The sequence below is a fragment of the Mizuhopecten yessoensis genome, unplaced genomic scaffold, assembly GCF_002113885.1.
Source record: "Mizuhopecten yessoensis strain PY_sf001 unplaced genomic scaffold, ASM211388v2 scaffold10901, whole genome shotgun sequence".
Classification (NCBI taxonomy): Eukaryota; Metazoa; Mollusca; class Bivalvia; order Pectinida; family Pectinidae; genus Mizuhopecten; species Mizuhopecten yessoensis.
Window position 1 is genome coordinate 599,280 of NW_018408778.1, and position 18,043 is coordinate 617,322.

General features: G+C 38.5%; 1 protein-coding gene across 2 annotated transcripts in view; it reads left to right on the top strand.

The window, feature by feature from the left end:
• LOC110463404 (serine/threonine-protein kinase LATS2-like) overlaps positions 1–17,749 on the top strand; it is a 55,678-nt gene extending 37,929 nt beyond the window's left edge. For both annotated transcript variants that reach the window (XM_021517978.1, XM_021517979.1), the window contains 3 exons: positions 8,020–8,208; positions 9,095–9,201; positions 13,432–17,749. In XM_021517978.1, the coding sequence (XP_021373653.1) occupies positions 8,020–8,208; positions 9,095–9,201; positions 13,432–13,902 (767 nt within the window). In that variant the 3' untranslated portion in view covers positions 13,903–17,749. The remainder of the gene's footprint in view (positions 1–8,019; positions 8,209–9,094; positions 9,202–13,431) is intronic.
• The last annotated feature ends 294 nt before the right edge of the window (positions 17,750–18,043 follow it).

The following is an 18,043-nucleotide window of genomic DNA, read 5'->3' on the forward strand; positions in this document are numbered from 1 at the left end:
ACTTGGATGAGTTTAGTACTCCTCCTTACTGGGAACTTGGGATGAGTTTAGTACTCCTCCTGACAGGGAACTTGGACTAGTTTAGTACTCCTCCTGACAGAGAACTTGGACTAGTTTAGTACTCCTCCTGACTGGGAACTTGGACTAGTTAAGTACTCCTCCTGACTGGGAACTTGGACTAGTTAAGTACTCCTCCTGACTGGGAACTTGGACTAGTTAAGTACTCCTCCTGACTGGGAACTTGGACTAGTTTAGTACTACTCCTTACTGGGAACTTGGACGAGTTTAGTACTCCTCCTGACTGGGAACTTGGACTAGTTTAGTAATCATCCTGAAAGGGAACTTGGACTAGTTTAGTACTCCTCCTTACTGGGAACTCGGATGAGTTTAGTACTCCTCCTGACTGGGAACTTGGATGAGTTTAGTACTCTTCCTGACTGGGAACTCAGATGAGTTTAGTACTCCTCCTGACCGGGAACTTGGACTAGTTTAGTACTCCTCCTGACAGGGAACTTGGACGAGTTTAGTACTCCTCCTTACTGGGAACTTGGGATGAGTTTAGTACTCCTCCTGACAGGGAACTTGGACTTATTTAGTACTCCTCCTGACTGGGAACTTGGGCCTAGTTTAGTACTCCTCCTGACAGGGAACTTGGACGAGTTTAGTACTCCTCCTTACTGGGAACTCGGATGAGTTTAGTACTCATCCTGACTGGGAACTCGGACTAGTTTAGTACTCTTCCTGACTGGGAACTCAGATGAGTTTAGTACTCCTACTGACCGGGAACTTGGACTAGTTTAGTACTCCTCCTTACTGGGAACTTGGACTAGTGTAGTACTCCTCCTGACAGGGAACTTGGACGAGTTTAGTACTCCTCCTGACTGGGAACTTTGATTAGTTTAGTACTCCTCCTGACAGGGAACTTGGACTTATTTAGTACTCCTCCTGACTGGGAACTTGGAACTAGTTTAGTATTCTTCCTGACTGGGAACTTGGACGAGTTTAGTACTCCTCCTTACTGGGAACTCGGATGAGTTTAGTACTCATCCTGACTGGGAACTCGGACTAGTTTAGTACTCTTCCTGACTGGGAACTTGGGCTAGTTTAGCACTCCTCCTGACTGGGAACTTGGCCTAGTTTAGTACTCCTCCTGACTGGGAACTAGGACTAGTTTAGTACTCCTCCTGACTGGGAGCTTGGACTAGTTTAATACTCCTCCTGACTGGGAACTTGGGCCTAGTTTAGTACTCCTCCTGACAGGGAACTTGGACGAGTTTAGTACTCCTCCTTACTGGGAACTCGGATGAGTTTAGTACTCATCCTGACTGGGAACTCGGACTAGTTTAGTACTCTTCCTAACGGGGAACTTGGACTAGTTTAGTACTCCTCCTAACTGGGAACTTGGATTAGTTTAGTACTCCTCCTGACAGGGAACTTGGACGAGTTTAGTACTCCTCCTTACTGGGAACTCGGATGAGTTTAGTACTCATCCTGACTGGGAACTCGGACTAGTTTAGTACTCTTCCTGACTGGGAACTTGGACGAGTTTAGTACTCCTCCTGACTGAGAACTTGACCTAGTTTAATACTCTTCCTGACTGGGAACTTGGGACTAGTTTAGTACTCCTCCTGACAGGGAACTTGGACGAGTTTAGTACTCCTCCTGACTGAGAACTTGACCTAGTTTAATACTCTTCCTGACTGGGAACTTGGGACTAGTTTAGTACTCCTCCTGACTGGGACCTTGGACTAGTTTAGTACTCCTCCTGACAGAGAACTTGGACTAGTTTAGTACTCCTCCTGTCTGGGAACTTGGACTAGTTTAGTACTCCTCATGACTGGGAACTTGGACGAGTTTAGTACTCCTCCTTACTGGGAACTTGGGATGAGTTTAGTACTCCTCCTGACAGGGAACTTGGACGAGTTTAGTACTCCTCCTTACTGGGAACTTGGACTAGTGTAGTACTCCTCCTGACAGGGAACTTGGACGAGTTTAGTACTCCTCCTTACTGGGAACTTGGACTAGTTTAGTTCTCCTCCTGACTGGGAGCTTGGACTAGTTTAGTACTCCTCCTGACTGGGATCTTGGATTAGTTTAGTTCTCCACCTGACTGGGAACTTGGGACTAGTTTAGTACTCCTCCTGACTGGGAGCTTGGACTAGTTTAATCCTCCTCCTGACTGGGAACTTGGGACTAGTTTAGTACTCCTCCTGACAGGGAACTTGGACTTGTTTAGTACTCCTCCTGACTGGGAACTTGACCTAGTTTAATACTCTTCCTGACTGGGAACTTGGATGAGTTTAGTACTCCTCCTGACTGGGAACTTTGATTAGTTTAGTACTCCTCCTGACAGGGAACTTGGACGAGTTTAGTACTCCTCCTGACTGAGAACTTGACCTAGTTTAATACTCTTCCTGACTGGGAACTTGGGACTAGTTTAGTACTCCTCCTGACAGGGAACTTGGACTAGTTTAGTACTCCTCCTGACTGGGAGCTTGGACTAGTTTAATACTCCTCCTGACTGGGAACTTGGGACTAGTTTAGTACTCTTCCTGACTGGGAACTTGGACTAGTTTAGTACTCCTCCTGACTGGGAACTTGGACTAGTTTAATACTCTTCCTGACTGGGAACTTGGGACTAGTTTAGTACTCCTCCTGACTGGGAACTTGGACTAGTTTAGTACCCCAAACTTTGCACTAATTATATAAGTTGAGTTGAATTTTCCTTTTGCCTTTTAACTCATACAAGCTCAATATTCTCCTGCATTTGGAGTTGGTAGTAGTCATAATATTCCTTTTATAGTCCAATAGCTATATGTATACATGGATCTTAAGCTTTCATGAGTAGACATACAGCAAATCGAATATCTCTGTTTACTAACCAAAATTCAAGCATCACATTTTGTACGGGATTCAGTGGTGTTGTTGCTCATCATTTCGACTTTCATTTGCTCTGCTTTCCCTGATGAGCACTGATGAATACCATTAAGGTATCCACCCTAGGATCCCTACCAACACTATGGAACTGACTTTCTTGCAGGGACGTTTGGTCTCCACCCCACCCCCTATTGGAAATTATTCAATTAGAAAAGGACTAGCTCTTTTGTTACAAGATTTGTTGGATGTAATTAGGAGATAAATGTCTAGCATAATGCAAAAATCATTTGAGGAAATGAGGATTTGAAATATATCTATCCTTACATTTAATGGAGGATGTAAGGATGTCCTAACAGCAGGGGAATGTGTCCATTACCCTGTAGATACTGGCCTGACAGAACTACTACATGGTTGAGAGCTCAGGTGTAACCAGGCTACATGTACAGTGTAGGCGTCTTATTAGTATAGGAACACAGGCCTGTCTCTGTCTACAATGTTATAAACCTGAAGAAGATGACCATTTACTGACCAAACACAACTGACCGAGATATAAGTTAGGTCACATACCTGAAGGTCAGTGGCCGGCATGGTTGGTTGGTAAGATCCATGGCTGGTAAATAGGTCTACAAGTATCGGGTATTAGCCAGGTATATGAAGCAAGCAAAAAGTAAGTTATATTGTATATAGGTTTCATATCTGTAGTTTAAAACCCAAGGTCAAGGTTTTATCTAGAGGTCACCTGTAACTTTAATCCAAAGTCAATTTTAAGATTGTATCAAGAGGCCCAGGTCACACCTGTAACTTAAACCCTTAGGTCAATGTTAATGTTGTATCCAGAGGTTTCACACCTGTAACTTTAACCCTAAGGTCAATGTTGTATCCAGAGGTTTCATATCTGTAACTTTAACCCTATATAAGGTCAATGTTGTATCCAGAGGTTTCATATCTGTAACTTTAACCCTATATAAGATCGATGTTGTATCCAGAGGTTTTACACCTGTAACTTTAACCCTATATAAGGTCAATGTTGTATCCAGAGGTTTTACACCTGTAACTTTAACCCTATATTATGTCAATGTTGTATCCAGAGGTTTCATATCTGTAACTTTAACCCTAAGGTCAATGTTGTATCCAGAGGTTTCACACCTGTAACTTTAACCCTATATTATGTCAATGTTGTATCCAGAGGTTTCATATCTGTAACTTTAACCCTATATAAGGTCAATGTTGGATCCAGAGGTTTCACGCCTGTAACTTTAACCCTATATAAGGTCAATGCTGTATCCAGAGGTTTTACACCTGTAACTTTAACCCTAAGGTCAATGTTGTATCTAGAGGTTTCACACCTGTACCTTTAACCCTAAGGTCACTATTGTATCCAGAGGTTTCACACCTGTAACTTTAAACCTATATAAGGTCAATGTTGTATACAGAGGTTTCACACCTGTAACTTTAACCCTATATTATGTCAATGTTGTACCCAGAGGTTTCATATCTGTAACTTTAACCCTATATAAGGTCAATGTTGTATACAGAGGTTTCACACCTGTAACTTTAACCCTAAGGTCAATGTTGTATCCAGAGGGTTCACACCTGTAACTTTAACCCTATATAAGGACAATGTTGTATCCAGAGGTTTCACACCTGTAACTATAACCCTATATAAGGTCAATGTTGTATCCAGAGGTTTTACACCTGTAACTTTAACCCTATATAAGGTCAATGCTGTATCCAGAGGTTTTACACCTGTAACTTTAACCCTAAGGTCAATGTTGTATCCAGAGGTTTCACACCTGTAACTTTAACCCTACATAAGGTCAATGTTGTATCTAGAGGTTTCACACCTGTAACTTTAACCCTAAGGTCACTATTGTATCCAGAGGTTTCACACCTGTAACTTTAACCCTATATAAGGTCAATGTTGTATCCAGAGGTTTCACACCTGTAACTTTAACCCTATATAAGGTCAATGTTGTATCCAGAGGTTTCACACCTGAAACTTTAACCCTATTTAAGGTCAATGTTGTATCCAGAGGTTTCACACCTGTAACTTTAACCCTAAGGTCAATGTTGAATCCAGAGGTAACACTTGCAACTTTATTTCCAAAAATCAAGGTGTTTTTTTTTAAGAATTTTTAGTTATAACCCAAACTACACCTACTTTGGTAAGATCCTACCTCATATTTCCCTGTGTCCATAACCTCTAATATGTTAATAGTCACATGTACAGTGTATTTTGGGGATATAGTTTTGTGAGATAGTGATATAACATCTCTAGCAATGGATAATTATTTTAATTATCCCTGTATTTATAGTGTTGGCAGCTGAGCTTTTTGCTATCCTTGGCCCGTCTACACCATCATTTGGGGATGCTTGACCCACATTCCAGATACAATGATCTTACTCAGATTATAGAGTTTGTCTGGTATTCAGTACATCCAACAAAACCTGTGACTGCAGGCTTGTCTGTAACAACCTGTTATAATACTGTAACAACCTGTTATAATAAGTCTGTGGGGAGAGGAAGGCTTTGTGAACACTCGTGATCACCCTGTTACACCTAATCTACTTCAGAAGTCTATTTTAAGGTAGATTTTGAGCAGAGTCTATTATGTAATTCTGTGGAATTTCCTGTCCCCTTTCGGTCTTCTAACCCTCTCACCTTTGTTTTGAGAAAATTGTAGTGATGTATCTTAGTTAAGTGAATGAATGTAAAACTATTTTCTTACTGGTGGTGTACATATTGGCCACATGTGCTGTTCAATGGCTTTAAAAGCTGCATAATTCTGCATGTATGCACACATTTTGTGGAAGGGATGGAAGTGGTCATTTCCTTCAACCATGCATGGTATGTTATGCAGTTTTAAGAGTTCACTCGGTGAACACACCTGTATTTTTCGATCGAGTAAATAGTAAATATTTGCTGATTTTTATCGTCATTAACATTCATTACACTAAATGTAACAAACCAAATTGCAAAAAAATGATCTGTCAGTGAAGGGCAGTTTTTATTAGAGATAACATTTTCAGAATAGCTGTGGATTTAACGAATGACTATCCTGCTATCTATGTCCAAGGGGTATTTAAAACAACAAGGCAGGACATACAATACAAGCTGTATGTATTTTCAAAATGTATTTAAATGGAGCCAACTGCCATTGTTTGTGGGGTTAACTTGACCTCGACAGCCAGTCTTAATGGGTAAATGGTTATATGCTATCTAAACTTAAAACAGAGATGTTCAAACGTGGGCACTCATACATACTATTGAAATTGGATATAATGCTGGCTTTGTTAGGTGACAATACTGAGGCAATATAATATGTACCCCAGAATTCTGGAGGGCTAGGTATTACACTAATGTATGTAGGTGTAATGTCTTTCATGTCGACCCCAACATTCCATCAGAGGTCTTTGTCTGGAGTAAACAATCCTTAACAATACACTATAGCCTAGATTCCTTGTAGGCATCTTATAATCATAAATAAGGCCAAGCTAAAATAAATATGGCTTTATTTCTCCATTGTCATTGTGCCTATGATATGTCATTGTTCAATGGTGGAGAAAAAAGTCACATCAGGATTTATATAAGTCACATCAGAATGTGTATTAGGTCGACGTCACATAACAATATTTATAGGTCACTTCAGAATATTAAATAGGTCACATCAGAATGTGCAATAGGTCACATCAGAATGTGTAGAATGTTTAAAACGTCACATCAGACTGTTTTAATAGGTCACATCAGAATGTGTAATAGGTCACATCAGAATATGTAATAGGTCAAAACAGAAATAATAAGATGATGGTTTGTAAGCTCACCTGGCACGAAGTGCCAAGTGAGCTTATGCCGTGGCGCGGCGTCCGTCGGGCGTCAATATTTTACTTTAAACAACTTCTTCTTAATAACCGAAAGGCCTAAGGTGTCGATATTTGGCCAGAAGCAAACTGTGATGAAGGGCTAAAAAGTTTGTTAAAATAATGACCTTCACCTATTTTCAAGGTCACAGGGGTCAAATATGTTTAAAACATTAAATAAGTTCTCCTGAATAACCAAAATGCCCAGGGTGATGATATTTGGCCAGTAGCATGCTGGGGTAAAGGGCTATCAAGTTTGTTCAAATGAATGACCTTCACCCATATTCAAGATCACAGGGGTCAAATATGTTAAAAACTTTAAACAACTTCTCAATAACCAAAATGCCCAGGGTGATGATATTTAGTCAGTAGCATACTAGGATCAAGGGCTACCAAGTTTGTTTAAATGTATGACCTTGAATCATATTCAAGGTTACAAGGAGCAAATATGTTCAAAATATTTAAAGAACTTGTTCTGAATAACCAAAAGGCTCAGGATGTTGATATTTAGTCAGTAGCATGCTGGGATCAAGGACTACTATGTTTATTCAAGGTCACAGGGGTCAAATATGTTAAAAAATTTAAACTACTTCTTCTCAATAACCAAAATGCCCAGGGTGTTGATATTTAGTCAGTAGCTTACTAGGATCAAGGGCTACTAAGTTTGTTTAAATGTATGACCTTGAATCATATTCTAGGTTACAAGGAGCAAATATGTTCAAAATATTTAAAGAACTTGTTCTGAATAACTAAAAGGCTCAGGATGTTGATATTTAGTCAGTAGCATGCTGGGATCAAGCTTAAGGACTACTATGTTTGTTAAAGTGAATGACTTTGACTTATATTCAAGGTCACAGGGGTCAAATTTGTTTTAAATCTTTAAACGACCTCTTCTGAATAACCATGGGTCCCAGGATGTTGATACTTTGCAAGTTGCATCCTGAGATGAAAGGCTATAAAATTTGTTCAACATAATGACTTTGTTTGATTTTCAATCACAGGGGTGAAAAGTTTTTAAAAAAAATAACAGGTTCTTTTGAATGAATTTAAATCATAAATACTGACATTTTGCCTGTAGCTTTACTTTAAATCACTTTTAAGGTTACAAGTGTGAGATTTATACCAGGTAACCGATGCAGGCCCATTGGGGCTCTTGTTTTATATAGAATCCACCTCATTGCTATCCTAAACCCACCTCGCTGCATTTTATCCTGGTTATATACATGTTCTTACATCATTGAATGTGGATGAGAAGTTTGAATGTGTCTTTTATTCACATTGCAGGGCACCACCTTAGACAAGATTCTATGGACGTCAACTTTGCATCTGAAGTAGAGTGTAAGTGTGGCCAATCCCAACCCCTGAAGCCCCTTGAGCGGAGACGAAAACGTCACAACCACCGTTGTCTCGCACACTCTCTGGTCGGCACCCCCAACTACATCGCTCCTGAGGTCCTTGCTGTCAGTGGTTCAGGTATGTATCTCATCTGGGACATGTTAGAATGCACCAGGCACTAGATATCTAATTATAATATGTCTCAAACCTGGTGATATTCAGTCATTCCTTTAAGTGTTAGACCTCGCCATACATTTGATGACAATTTGTAATCAGATTTGTCCCTATACACCAGTACCTTTCTTATGATAAGATCAATTATATACGGTAAACTTGCTTATTTTAGTGGGCTCAAATTTTAGCACATTGAAGAATTTTTACAGATAAGTGCATTGATGAAAAGGCACACTCATAAGTAGCACAGTATCGAAAGCGCAATAGTGCTAAAATAAGAATACCGTTAAAATATGTTCGTTTCTACAGTACTGTGTTTTTGGATTCCGTTAAATTAATACAACACAAAGACAGGTTACAGTCAGGCACATGGCGGGGCCCAACTTAAAGATTTACACACTTGTCAATGATATAGTTATGACATTAGTAATTGTGATTATTTTGTGCAAATCATTCTGGTCAAAGTCCTGTATAAAAAAATTAACGTATATATATGAAGTTTTACATAGCACACTGCCATCATGTGGTAAGACTCTAATTTCTTATATAAAGATTTTCTGTTGTATAAATAGGATACCCCTGCCTGCTGTGTACTTGGTCAATAGCCATCAAAGCATTAGTAACCGAGAGATTCATACATGTAATCGATACAATGCTGGATTGTCGTTAGCTTTCTAAGCTTGGCAATTTATGTCCAAGTATAAGGTGTACACAAGGAAGAAGCAGTGTTGTTGTTTCTAGGAAACATGACGTCACCTCATTCATTAAAATATAAGTAACTTTATGACAACATGCCAAAATGGATTGTGATAGGTGGAGTAATATTGCAACATTTCAATGATATTTCCAGGGTACACAAAGTGCTGTGATTGGTGGAGTGTCGGCGTGATTTTGTACGAGATGTTGGTGGGACAACCTCCCTTCTTCGCACCAACGCCACAGGAAACGCAAATGAAGGTAACCATGACAGCACAAGATACCAAGCTGCATTGTTGTCAGTAACTCATAGCAACACAAAACACAAAGTTACTAGTAAAACATTTGATTTGATAACCACACTTAAGCTTGCTTTTTTCTTGCAAATGAGACAAATTAAACTAAGGACAGGTCATGACATCATGCAGGTTCCTTTGATCAGTTATCATAGCTCTGTAATACTTACTGATGACGCTTTGTCAGAACGGCCAATTTCACTGTGCATTCATGATATGAAACATACCCACACATGTAAAACAAAAACTTAATTAATGATTCCATGAAACAAAATAAAAATCTTTCCTTGAAAAAAATCCATATGACCTTGAACTTAAGGTCAGGGTTACACATGTTCTCTATGGTCTAGGATTTCCCATTTTTTTCTACCATATATAGGAGTTTTCACCTGAAGGTTTGACCACAACAATGACTTGGCCATGCTTTGTGCTGTAGTGATAATATAAGGGGACCTAATGAATGGCATATTATCCCTACCACATGGCATAGCTTATCTCTGACTCTGCACCCTGTACCCTCCGGACAAATAACTTACTTTTCCAGTCAGACCACAATTTTCCAGAAAATTATGGTCAATTAAGCAAACAAGAGATTGTGAAGGGCATTTTATTTCTGTCCACACCTGCATGAAAACAAAGCTCTGCCTTTGTAATTGATACAGGCAATCAATTAAAAATTATACACAAGACCACTAAAAATCAATATGGTATAATATCATATTAAGTGTGGCCGCAGAACGATTTTTATCAAAACAAATTAATATTTGAGATTCTATTGCCAGCTGCTGAGGTTATAATAGAGTGAATTATTGACAAATCTGCCTGTGTCTTGATTTAGGCCTGCGGTAGTTCACAGGTATAAATCAGGTAGGTCCAATGATAATCTGTATCACCAGGCTCTCGCTGTACAGGCCGAGTCCTATAGATTTTCTCTGCAGGTGTCAAATTAAATACGAATGTTCGTTAATATTTAATTTCCTTTCTAGTGGTAGTCGGGAGACATTGATGAGAATATTTGATTAATAACTTCAGTAAAACTGCATTAGTCATATTTATCTTACTGACATCAACACACAAAAACAGACTTATGTGTGACAGCAATAAATGAGAGATCCGCTATCATTTGTCAGATGGTTGACTGATAAAAGTTTTCAATGAGTTTCGTATTGGCTTATTCTTGTACACACATTCTTGTGTAATTACTGCACTTTGATGGTTAATGCAAAACAAATTGAATTAAAAGCTTTGATTTAGATTTGAAATGGATGCGAACAAAAATGTCTCCATATCGAGATCAGGCTTGGGAATGGGCTTCTAATTGAAAGGTTAAGTAGGATCAAAGTCTACACTGTTATTTATAACCTGAAGGAGAGTAACAGAATTTATCTATAGTTGTTGATGAAGGTATATATACATTGGGTATGCTAAAGTACAGAATAGGAATAATAACTAACCTGGTTATGCCATTTCATAGAATAGGAATAATAACTAACCAGGTTATGCTATTTCATAGAATAGGAATAATAGCTAACTTGGTTATACTAGCTTACAGAATAGGAATTAAAGCTTACTTGGCTGTGCTATATATGTATGGATTTAATTGGCAAAGTTTGTAAACGAGCTTATGTTAACTGTAAGGTCGACAAAGCTAGTACATGTATACTCCACCTTCATTGGCTAGGTCTGGTTTGTATGGGTGGTTAACTTTAGGGTGACCGACATTTTCTTTTAAACATAAATGTGACATCTGTCTTCACGGATCGATGAACATGAAACACTGACCTAAATGTGTACAAGGTTTCTGTCTAGAGATAGGATGTTAAAATATTAGGTGGATAGGACAATTTTTTTTGGCACAAATTCATAAAAGAAATGGTGACAGGTGAATGGCCTTGCCCTCTATCTGAGACATATGCAGTCCTTTTGTGACTGTTGTATGTATCCTTTGATGGAGAGAAATTATCAGCAATTCAAGTGGTGTGTTGTGTGAGTGATGTCCCTCTGACAGTCACTTGTTTTGTACTGAACTAGACCCCCTACTCCGAACTTATCGAATTCGGCATACCTTAGAAAGCGTTTGAGAGGAAGGTTTTTGGCAAAACAATAATGATTGTGTAAAAGCACTAATTTGTGCCACCCGGAGACGCCATCTTTAGGAGGAGACAGCTTTTTTGATTTCAGTTTTATAATTACTGGTAATAGAGATTTGGAAAAGAGTGCTTAGTTATTGACTATCTTACACAAATAATGACCACTTTTAAGAGGATTGAACTGACCAATTTTTTCTCCAGTGATGCATAGATGGTTTTTACCTGGGCATAGTTTCTTGATTGACAATGGAAAAAGAATTTCCTTAAATGACGAATTAAAATTTGTTCAGTGTGATGTGTTGTGAAGCTAACGTATTGTGGATGATACTGTAATGTATAGGTGCTTTGTCCCTCAGATATAACCTAGACTTGACAGATGGTAATTAATTATCAGTCTCCGATTTGTCACCTAAAACAGGTGCTGCATATTCAGCACTGAAAACTCATCAGAGATAATATATGTGTTCAGAAATTTATTTCATTGGTGAACCAGCGAAAACTATTCCCTCTGGGGGCTACAGTAACCCATTATTACATTACACCTGAACTTGTGTTCTAGCACACATCGTTTACTGACTAGATAAAGAGCTACACTCAAAGCATTGCTACATATTGAAATGACATAGTGACAGCTAGACATTTACATTTCGCAGTAAAGTATCAGCTTAGTTTTTGTATCAAATTTGGAGTGTGTATATTTATGTTTTATTACACTGCTTGCCCATGGAATGTCTGTTCTCCCATTATGGTCTTTTGTTTAGTATAGTTGTCTAGCCTCTCTCAAAAATAAAATCTACTAACATTAATAAAATTTGAGACACAACATATTGTCAGGTTTGTAACCACCAAACAACCTGAGCTAAACATTGCATGTGTGACAACCACACTCCAATAATTGTGCTTTATTTGTCAAGTTGCCCAGGTACTGCCACAGTTTGTCAAGTTGCCCAGGTACTGCCACAGTTTGTCAGATTGCCCAGGTACTGCCACAGTTTGACAATGGTTTAAGCTACTGCCACAGTTTGACAGTGGTTCAAGCTACTGCCACAGTTTGACAATGGTTATAGCTACTAGCTGCCACAGTTTGACAATCGTTCAAGCTACTGCCACAGTTTGACAATGGTTCAAGCTACTGCCACAGTTTGACAAAGGTTCTAGCTACTAGCTGCCACAGTTTGACAATGGTTCAAGCTACTGCCACAGTTTGACAATGGTTCAGGTTACTAGCTGCCACAGTTTGACAAAGGTTCTAGCTACTAGCTGCCACAGTTTGACAATGGTTCAAGTTACTGCCACAGTTTGACAATGGTTCAAGCTACTGCCACAGTTAGACAATGGTTCAAGCTACTGCCACAGTTTGACAATGTTTCAGGTTACTAGCTGCCACAGTTTGACAAAGGTTCTAGCTACTAGCTGCCACAGTTTGACAATGGTTCAAGCTACTAGCTGCTGCAGTTAGACAATGGTTCAAGCTACTAGCTGCCACAGTTAGACAATAGTTCAAGCTACTCCCACAGTTTGACAATGGTTCAAGCTACTGCCACAGTTTGACAATGGTTCAAGCTACTAGCTGCCACAGTTAGACAATGGTTTAAGCTACTAGCTGCCACAGTTAGACAATGGTTCAAGCTTCTAGCTGCCACAGTTTGACAATGGTTCAAGCTACTAGCTGCCACAGTTTGACAATGGTTCAAGTTACTAGCTGCCGCAGTTTGACAATGGTTCAAGCCACTGTCGCAGTTTGACAATGGTTCAAGTTACTGTCACAGTTTGACAATGGTTCAAGCTACTAGTTGCCGCAGTTTGACAATGGTTCAAGCTTCTGCCACAGTTTGAAAATGGCTCAGGCTACTAGCTTCCACAGTTTGAAAATGGTTCAAGCTACTAGCTGCCACAGTTAGACAATGGTTCAAGCTACTAGCTGCCACAGTTTGACAATGGTTTAAGCTAATGCTGCTGTTTGACCATTGTCTTGAAATATGCAGAAATATTCCACTCTAGGTCACACTTATGTAATCCATGCTTTATCATGTAATTATTACTGGGTGAATGAATATATTGATGTTATTTTCGCTAATTTCTTGTCTGTGTTTTTGTTGTTGTAGGTCATCCATTGGTCGGAGAATCTAAATATTCCAAGGGAGGCAAATCTATCACGAGCGGCTGAAGATCTAATCCTGAAGCTGTGCTGTGACCAAGAAACACGTCTAGGTGCCAAAGGTGCAGCTGAGATAAAGGAACATCCATTCTTCTACTCACTGAACTTTGAGGGGCTACGGAAACAGACAGCTCTGTTTAAACCCAAAATTAGTCATCCCACGGACACATCGAACTTTGACCCCATTGACCCTGAACGTGTTAGAGAAAGTGACCCAGATGAAGAAATAAAAAAACCTGACCATCCTGTCAACGGAAAACATCCTGAGCATGCATTTTTCGAGTTCACATTCCGCAGGTTTTTTGATGATGGTGGACATCCATATCCCATGAAAAACTGGGAGCATAGTACTGAGAAAGAAAGTGACATTGCAAAGGAATCGGAACCTGAGTCCTCCAATGCTCCTGTCTACGTATGACATCACATGCTGACTCGGCTACAAACCAGATCACCCGATCGGGAGTGTAGCCGAGTCTAAACACACAACAGAGGTCATCAAAGATAAAGATGGTTTACACAAAAGCTGTTCTTAATAGGTTAACGTCAGAAATACGTCTCGCTTTAAGTTATGAAATCATATCTATATGCAAATTCATTTAAGAGATATAGTTTTATGTTTCGAGTCAAATTGCTTAGCAATGGAATGTGAGTGGATTGTTGCGAGATCATACTTTTTAAGCTAACTCATTTCACCACGTACCCTACACTTTTTAACACTTGCGACATTTGCAGTGATGACGGATAACAATTCTTTATACTTCAACAACAGTGACTTGTTTGTCTCAAAATCAGTCCATTTTGGAAACTGGTTGAAGCTTATTTATTTAATAGTACAACAACAGAAGGTTCAAACCCCAGCTGGCTACAAAATGAAACAAAATATTTTTTCAAACTAACATTTTGAGATGACCATATTTTGTGACTCCATCTTTATTTGTGAGGGGCTCTTGGAGGGAATGTTCTTTTTGGAAAAGAAACTCAACAAAATTCTTTGAACATGTACCATATTCAAATTGTCAGCAGGATTTAACTTTTTGTAATATTCTGATAAAAAAAAGAATTCAATTTTATTTCAACATAGATAATTTTATTAAGATTATGTTGACATACCAATTTCCCTCCTGGAGCCTCAATCGATGTTAGTGATACTTGCAAGATAAGGATATTTATGTATCTATCCATGACTATTGGATATACAGAGACTGGTATTTAAATACTTTCTCTACATACTTGTTCAGCTGAGAGAGAGAGTGAGAATCGGACAGGGGAAATACTGCTTTCTATTCACAGATATAGAGAGAGAGAAGAATGAATTTTGTTAAGATTTTTGTTTCATTTTGGATCAAATCCAAAGAAAAGATATTATTTTGTACCAATTGAAATAATGTTAATAATGTTTATCAAAACAGTCTTTCATCATTGTACAAATCACGTAAATTTGACAACACGTTTGTGGATGTCTGTCAAAGCTATGCATTTCTTGAGCGAGATGATTGATCTTAGTCTAGATACTGAAACACGTCAAACAAAGGATCTCCTGGTGTCTTATAGTGGAAACAGTGACTCATAAACACCATAGGACCAATGTCCTAAAGTGGAGCAATCAACACACCATAAGACCTGTTGGTGTCCTAAAGTGGATAAATTAACCTGCCATAGGACCTATTAGTGTCCTAAAGTGGATAAATTAACCTGCCATAGGACCTGTTGGGTGTCCTAAAGTGGATAAATTAACCTGCCATAGGACCTGTTGGTGTCCTAAAGTGGATATATTAACATGCCATAGGACCTGTTGGTGTCCTAAAGTGGATAAATTAACATGCCATAGGACCTGTTGGTGTTCCAAAATTGGCTAGATTGTCATCTAAGTAAATGTGTATTGTGACGATTATTGATCCGTCACATTCAGAACTGTATGGAAAAAAAAGAAAGATGATCAGACTTTATGAAGTAAATTTTAATGATATTCTAAAGAATATATTTCAAAACTTTCATTGGCAATTATTTTTGTTGTGAATGACGCCTGAAGTGATGGCCACCAACTTGGTGTATAGCATTCCTCCACACACTTACTGTGCAATAGAAACAAGTGCTCTTAATATTGGTTCAGGTGATTTATCATAGTTTGAATACAAGATAAAATATTTATATGCAAATGTGTATATATTTTTCTGGTGAATAATAAATGTTTGAATTGAGCATAATGATAAAACAACCTTTAATGGGAAAGGCTGTATGTGTAATTTTCAAATGAAAATTGATTGAAATCGCACCTATAGATTATCGGGGAATTTCTATGGTTAGTACATGGACCCTGCTCCCACCCGAGACTAGTGGGTGTGTTCTGTGAGATTTACCTGTGTGATTTACCTGTGTTGTGGGTAGATACTATCTTGTCTATAGGACTACACATTTACACATTAAGTAATCGAGCACACACTTATTGTCACGTATTTCCACATATCAATTATTTGAAAAAAACTTCTAGTAAGGAAGTTTTATTTGTCACGGCTCTCTAGGAATCGGTTAATCAGAATTTTATGTCATTAATGAAAAATTTGTAAAAGATTCTGTAGCACCACAGTTAGATTGTAAAATTCCTCTACTTACACACCCACATGTCCTGTCTGGGAGTACAGGTCAGAAAATTGAAAATCCGGACAAAGACTAATGGCTATTGGAATGTACCGTTGACTTAGTATCCACTGGTGACTATTGGAATGTACCGTTGACTTAGTATCCACTGGTGACTATTGGAATGTACCATTGACATATAGCAGTCACAATTCAGTATGGAAGGTGATGCCTTGACTTAAGCTTTTCCCAACGTCTGTTTGATGAGAATTTTACCAAGGGCTCCTTTAAATTTGTTTATTCAGTGTTGGGAAGTGACAGCTGTACACGTGTACACACCATGGATCCACAGGGTCAATAATGGGGTCAAAAAGATTTGACAAGGAAAAAAAAAAAAGAAGAAAACTTACCATATTATGACATCTCAATAAGTATGTGTATTTCTCTAATGTTACTAATACATTTTGGTAAAGAAGGGAAATTGATCTTGTGACCTAACAAGACCAACAATAATATTTCATGTCTCTCCTTCAACGTTATAATTGCAATGTTGATTAACGTTCTAAATTTACAGCAGTTTTTTTTGTATGTTTTTGTTCCCTCCATTGTTTTTGGCCTGGCCATCCCCAACTGCCCGGTTGTTAGTGCTATAGAGCTTATAATCCATACACTTAATCAACAGTCCAACAAATGTGCAAGAGCGCTAGCCAATTTGAATTTTTGCAGGGTATATCATAATTTATAACGGAGAAAAGATTTGGAATGGTATCGCCTAAAAGTGCTTTTAATAAGATGCAGCAATGCACTTGTTTATTTCTGTGTTAAAATATCTAGTTTTACCAGTTGATTAATAGTTTTACCTGTTGATTAACAGTTGTGTCTTGTTGTCAAGGTAACTTTACCTGTATCCATTTTAGTGTCTGTGGATGTTATAAACCAGTTATATTCTTTTACCTGTTAATGTTTCTGTTCCAGCTAATGCTTCTGTCCTCTATGTTCTGTTTGTAAATATTTATATATATATATAGAAGTACATTTACCTATATGTATAATAGTTATGTATAAAAACAAGAAATAAAAAAGGGCTTGAGCTTGCAGCTTGTATGCCTAGATTTCCCATGGTGCATCCTTTGTACAGTGTAAAGAATTCCTCTAAGCGTGTCGAGCTGTGATGCAGATGCAGGTGTGCGGTGCAGGTGTGCTGACAGTGGATGCTCATATGTGGTGTGTGTGTGCGAACTGCGAATGTTTGTTGATTTGTGATGATGTATAAATGTTCAGACATAAAAGTTGAAGTGAATCTGAGAAAGTCAGTTGACACAAATTTTAAAATGGTCAGTATACACGTGTCTGATGAATTTGTGATTGTGTGTGTACACTTGTGTCTGGTGAATTTGTGTTAATTTACATGTGTCTGGTAGATTTGTGTACAGTCAGTATACTGTGTGTCAGGTAGGTGTGTGGTTGGAGCATCTTGGGGGGGGGGGGGGGGTCTGTTATTGTGATTGTGCACACAGCATACATGTAAACAGTAGTGTGCTCTCCCTGCCTTGCCTACAATGGTAGTAGATGTATCTGGCCACTCGCAACAGGGGTAACAACTGCCAGGGCTAAAACCAAGTAATTAATAATACTGGGAATATGTATGATAAAACTGGCAATATTCTCAAAATAAAAGATGTCAACATAAACGATTCAGAGTTGTTATATATCAACAAAACATACAGCTGTTCGATAGTTATTGAGGAACCAAACAACAAAAGATACCTTTATAGAATAACAAGCCATACTATATTCACAGGTGTTTTAAGGCTACCTGTAGCACGGCCAAAACTGAATGGGAAACTTTAGCTGTGAAACAATAGCTTTAATAAATCATTAATGCAAAAAATAACAGTATACCGAGATTAAAAAGTGAAATGACTACAGACCGGAATTAAAACCAGCGACCTTCCATCACAATACAAACGCTCTTAACTAAGCTA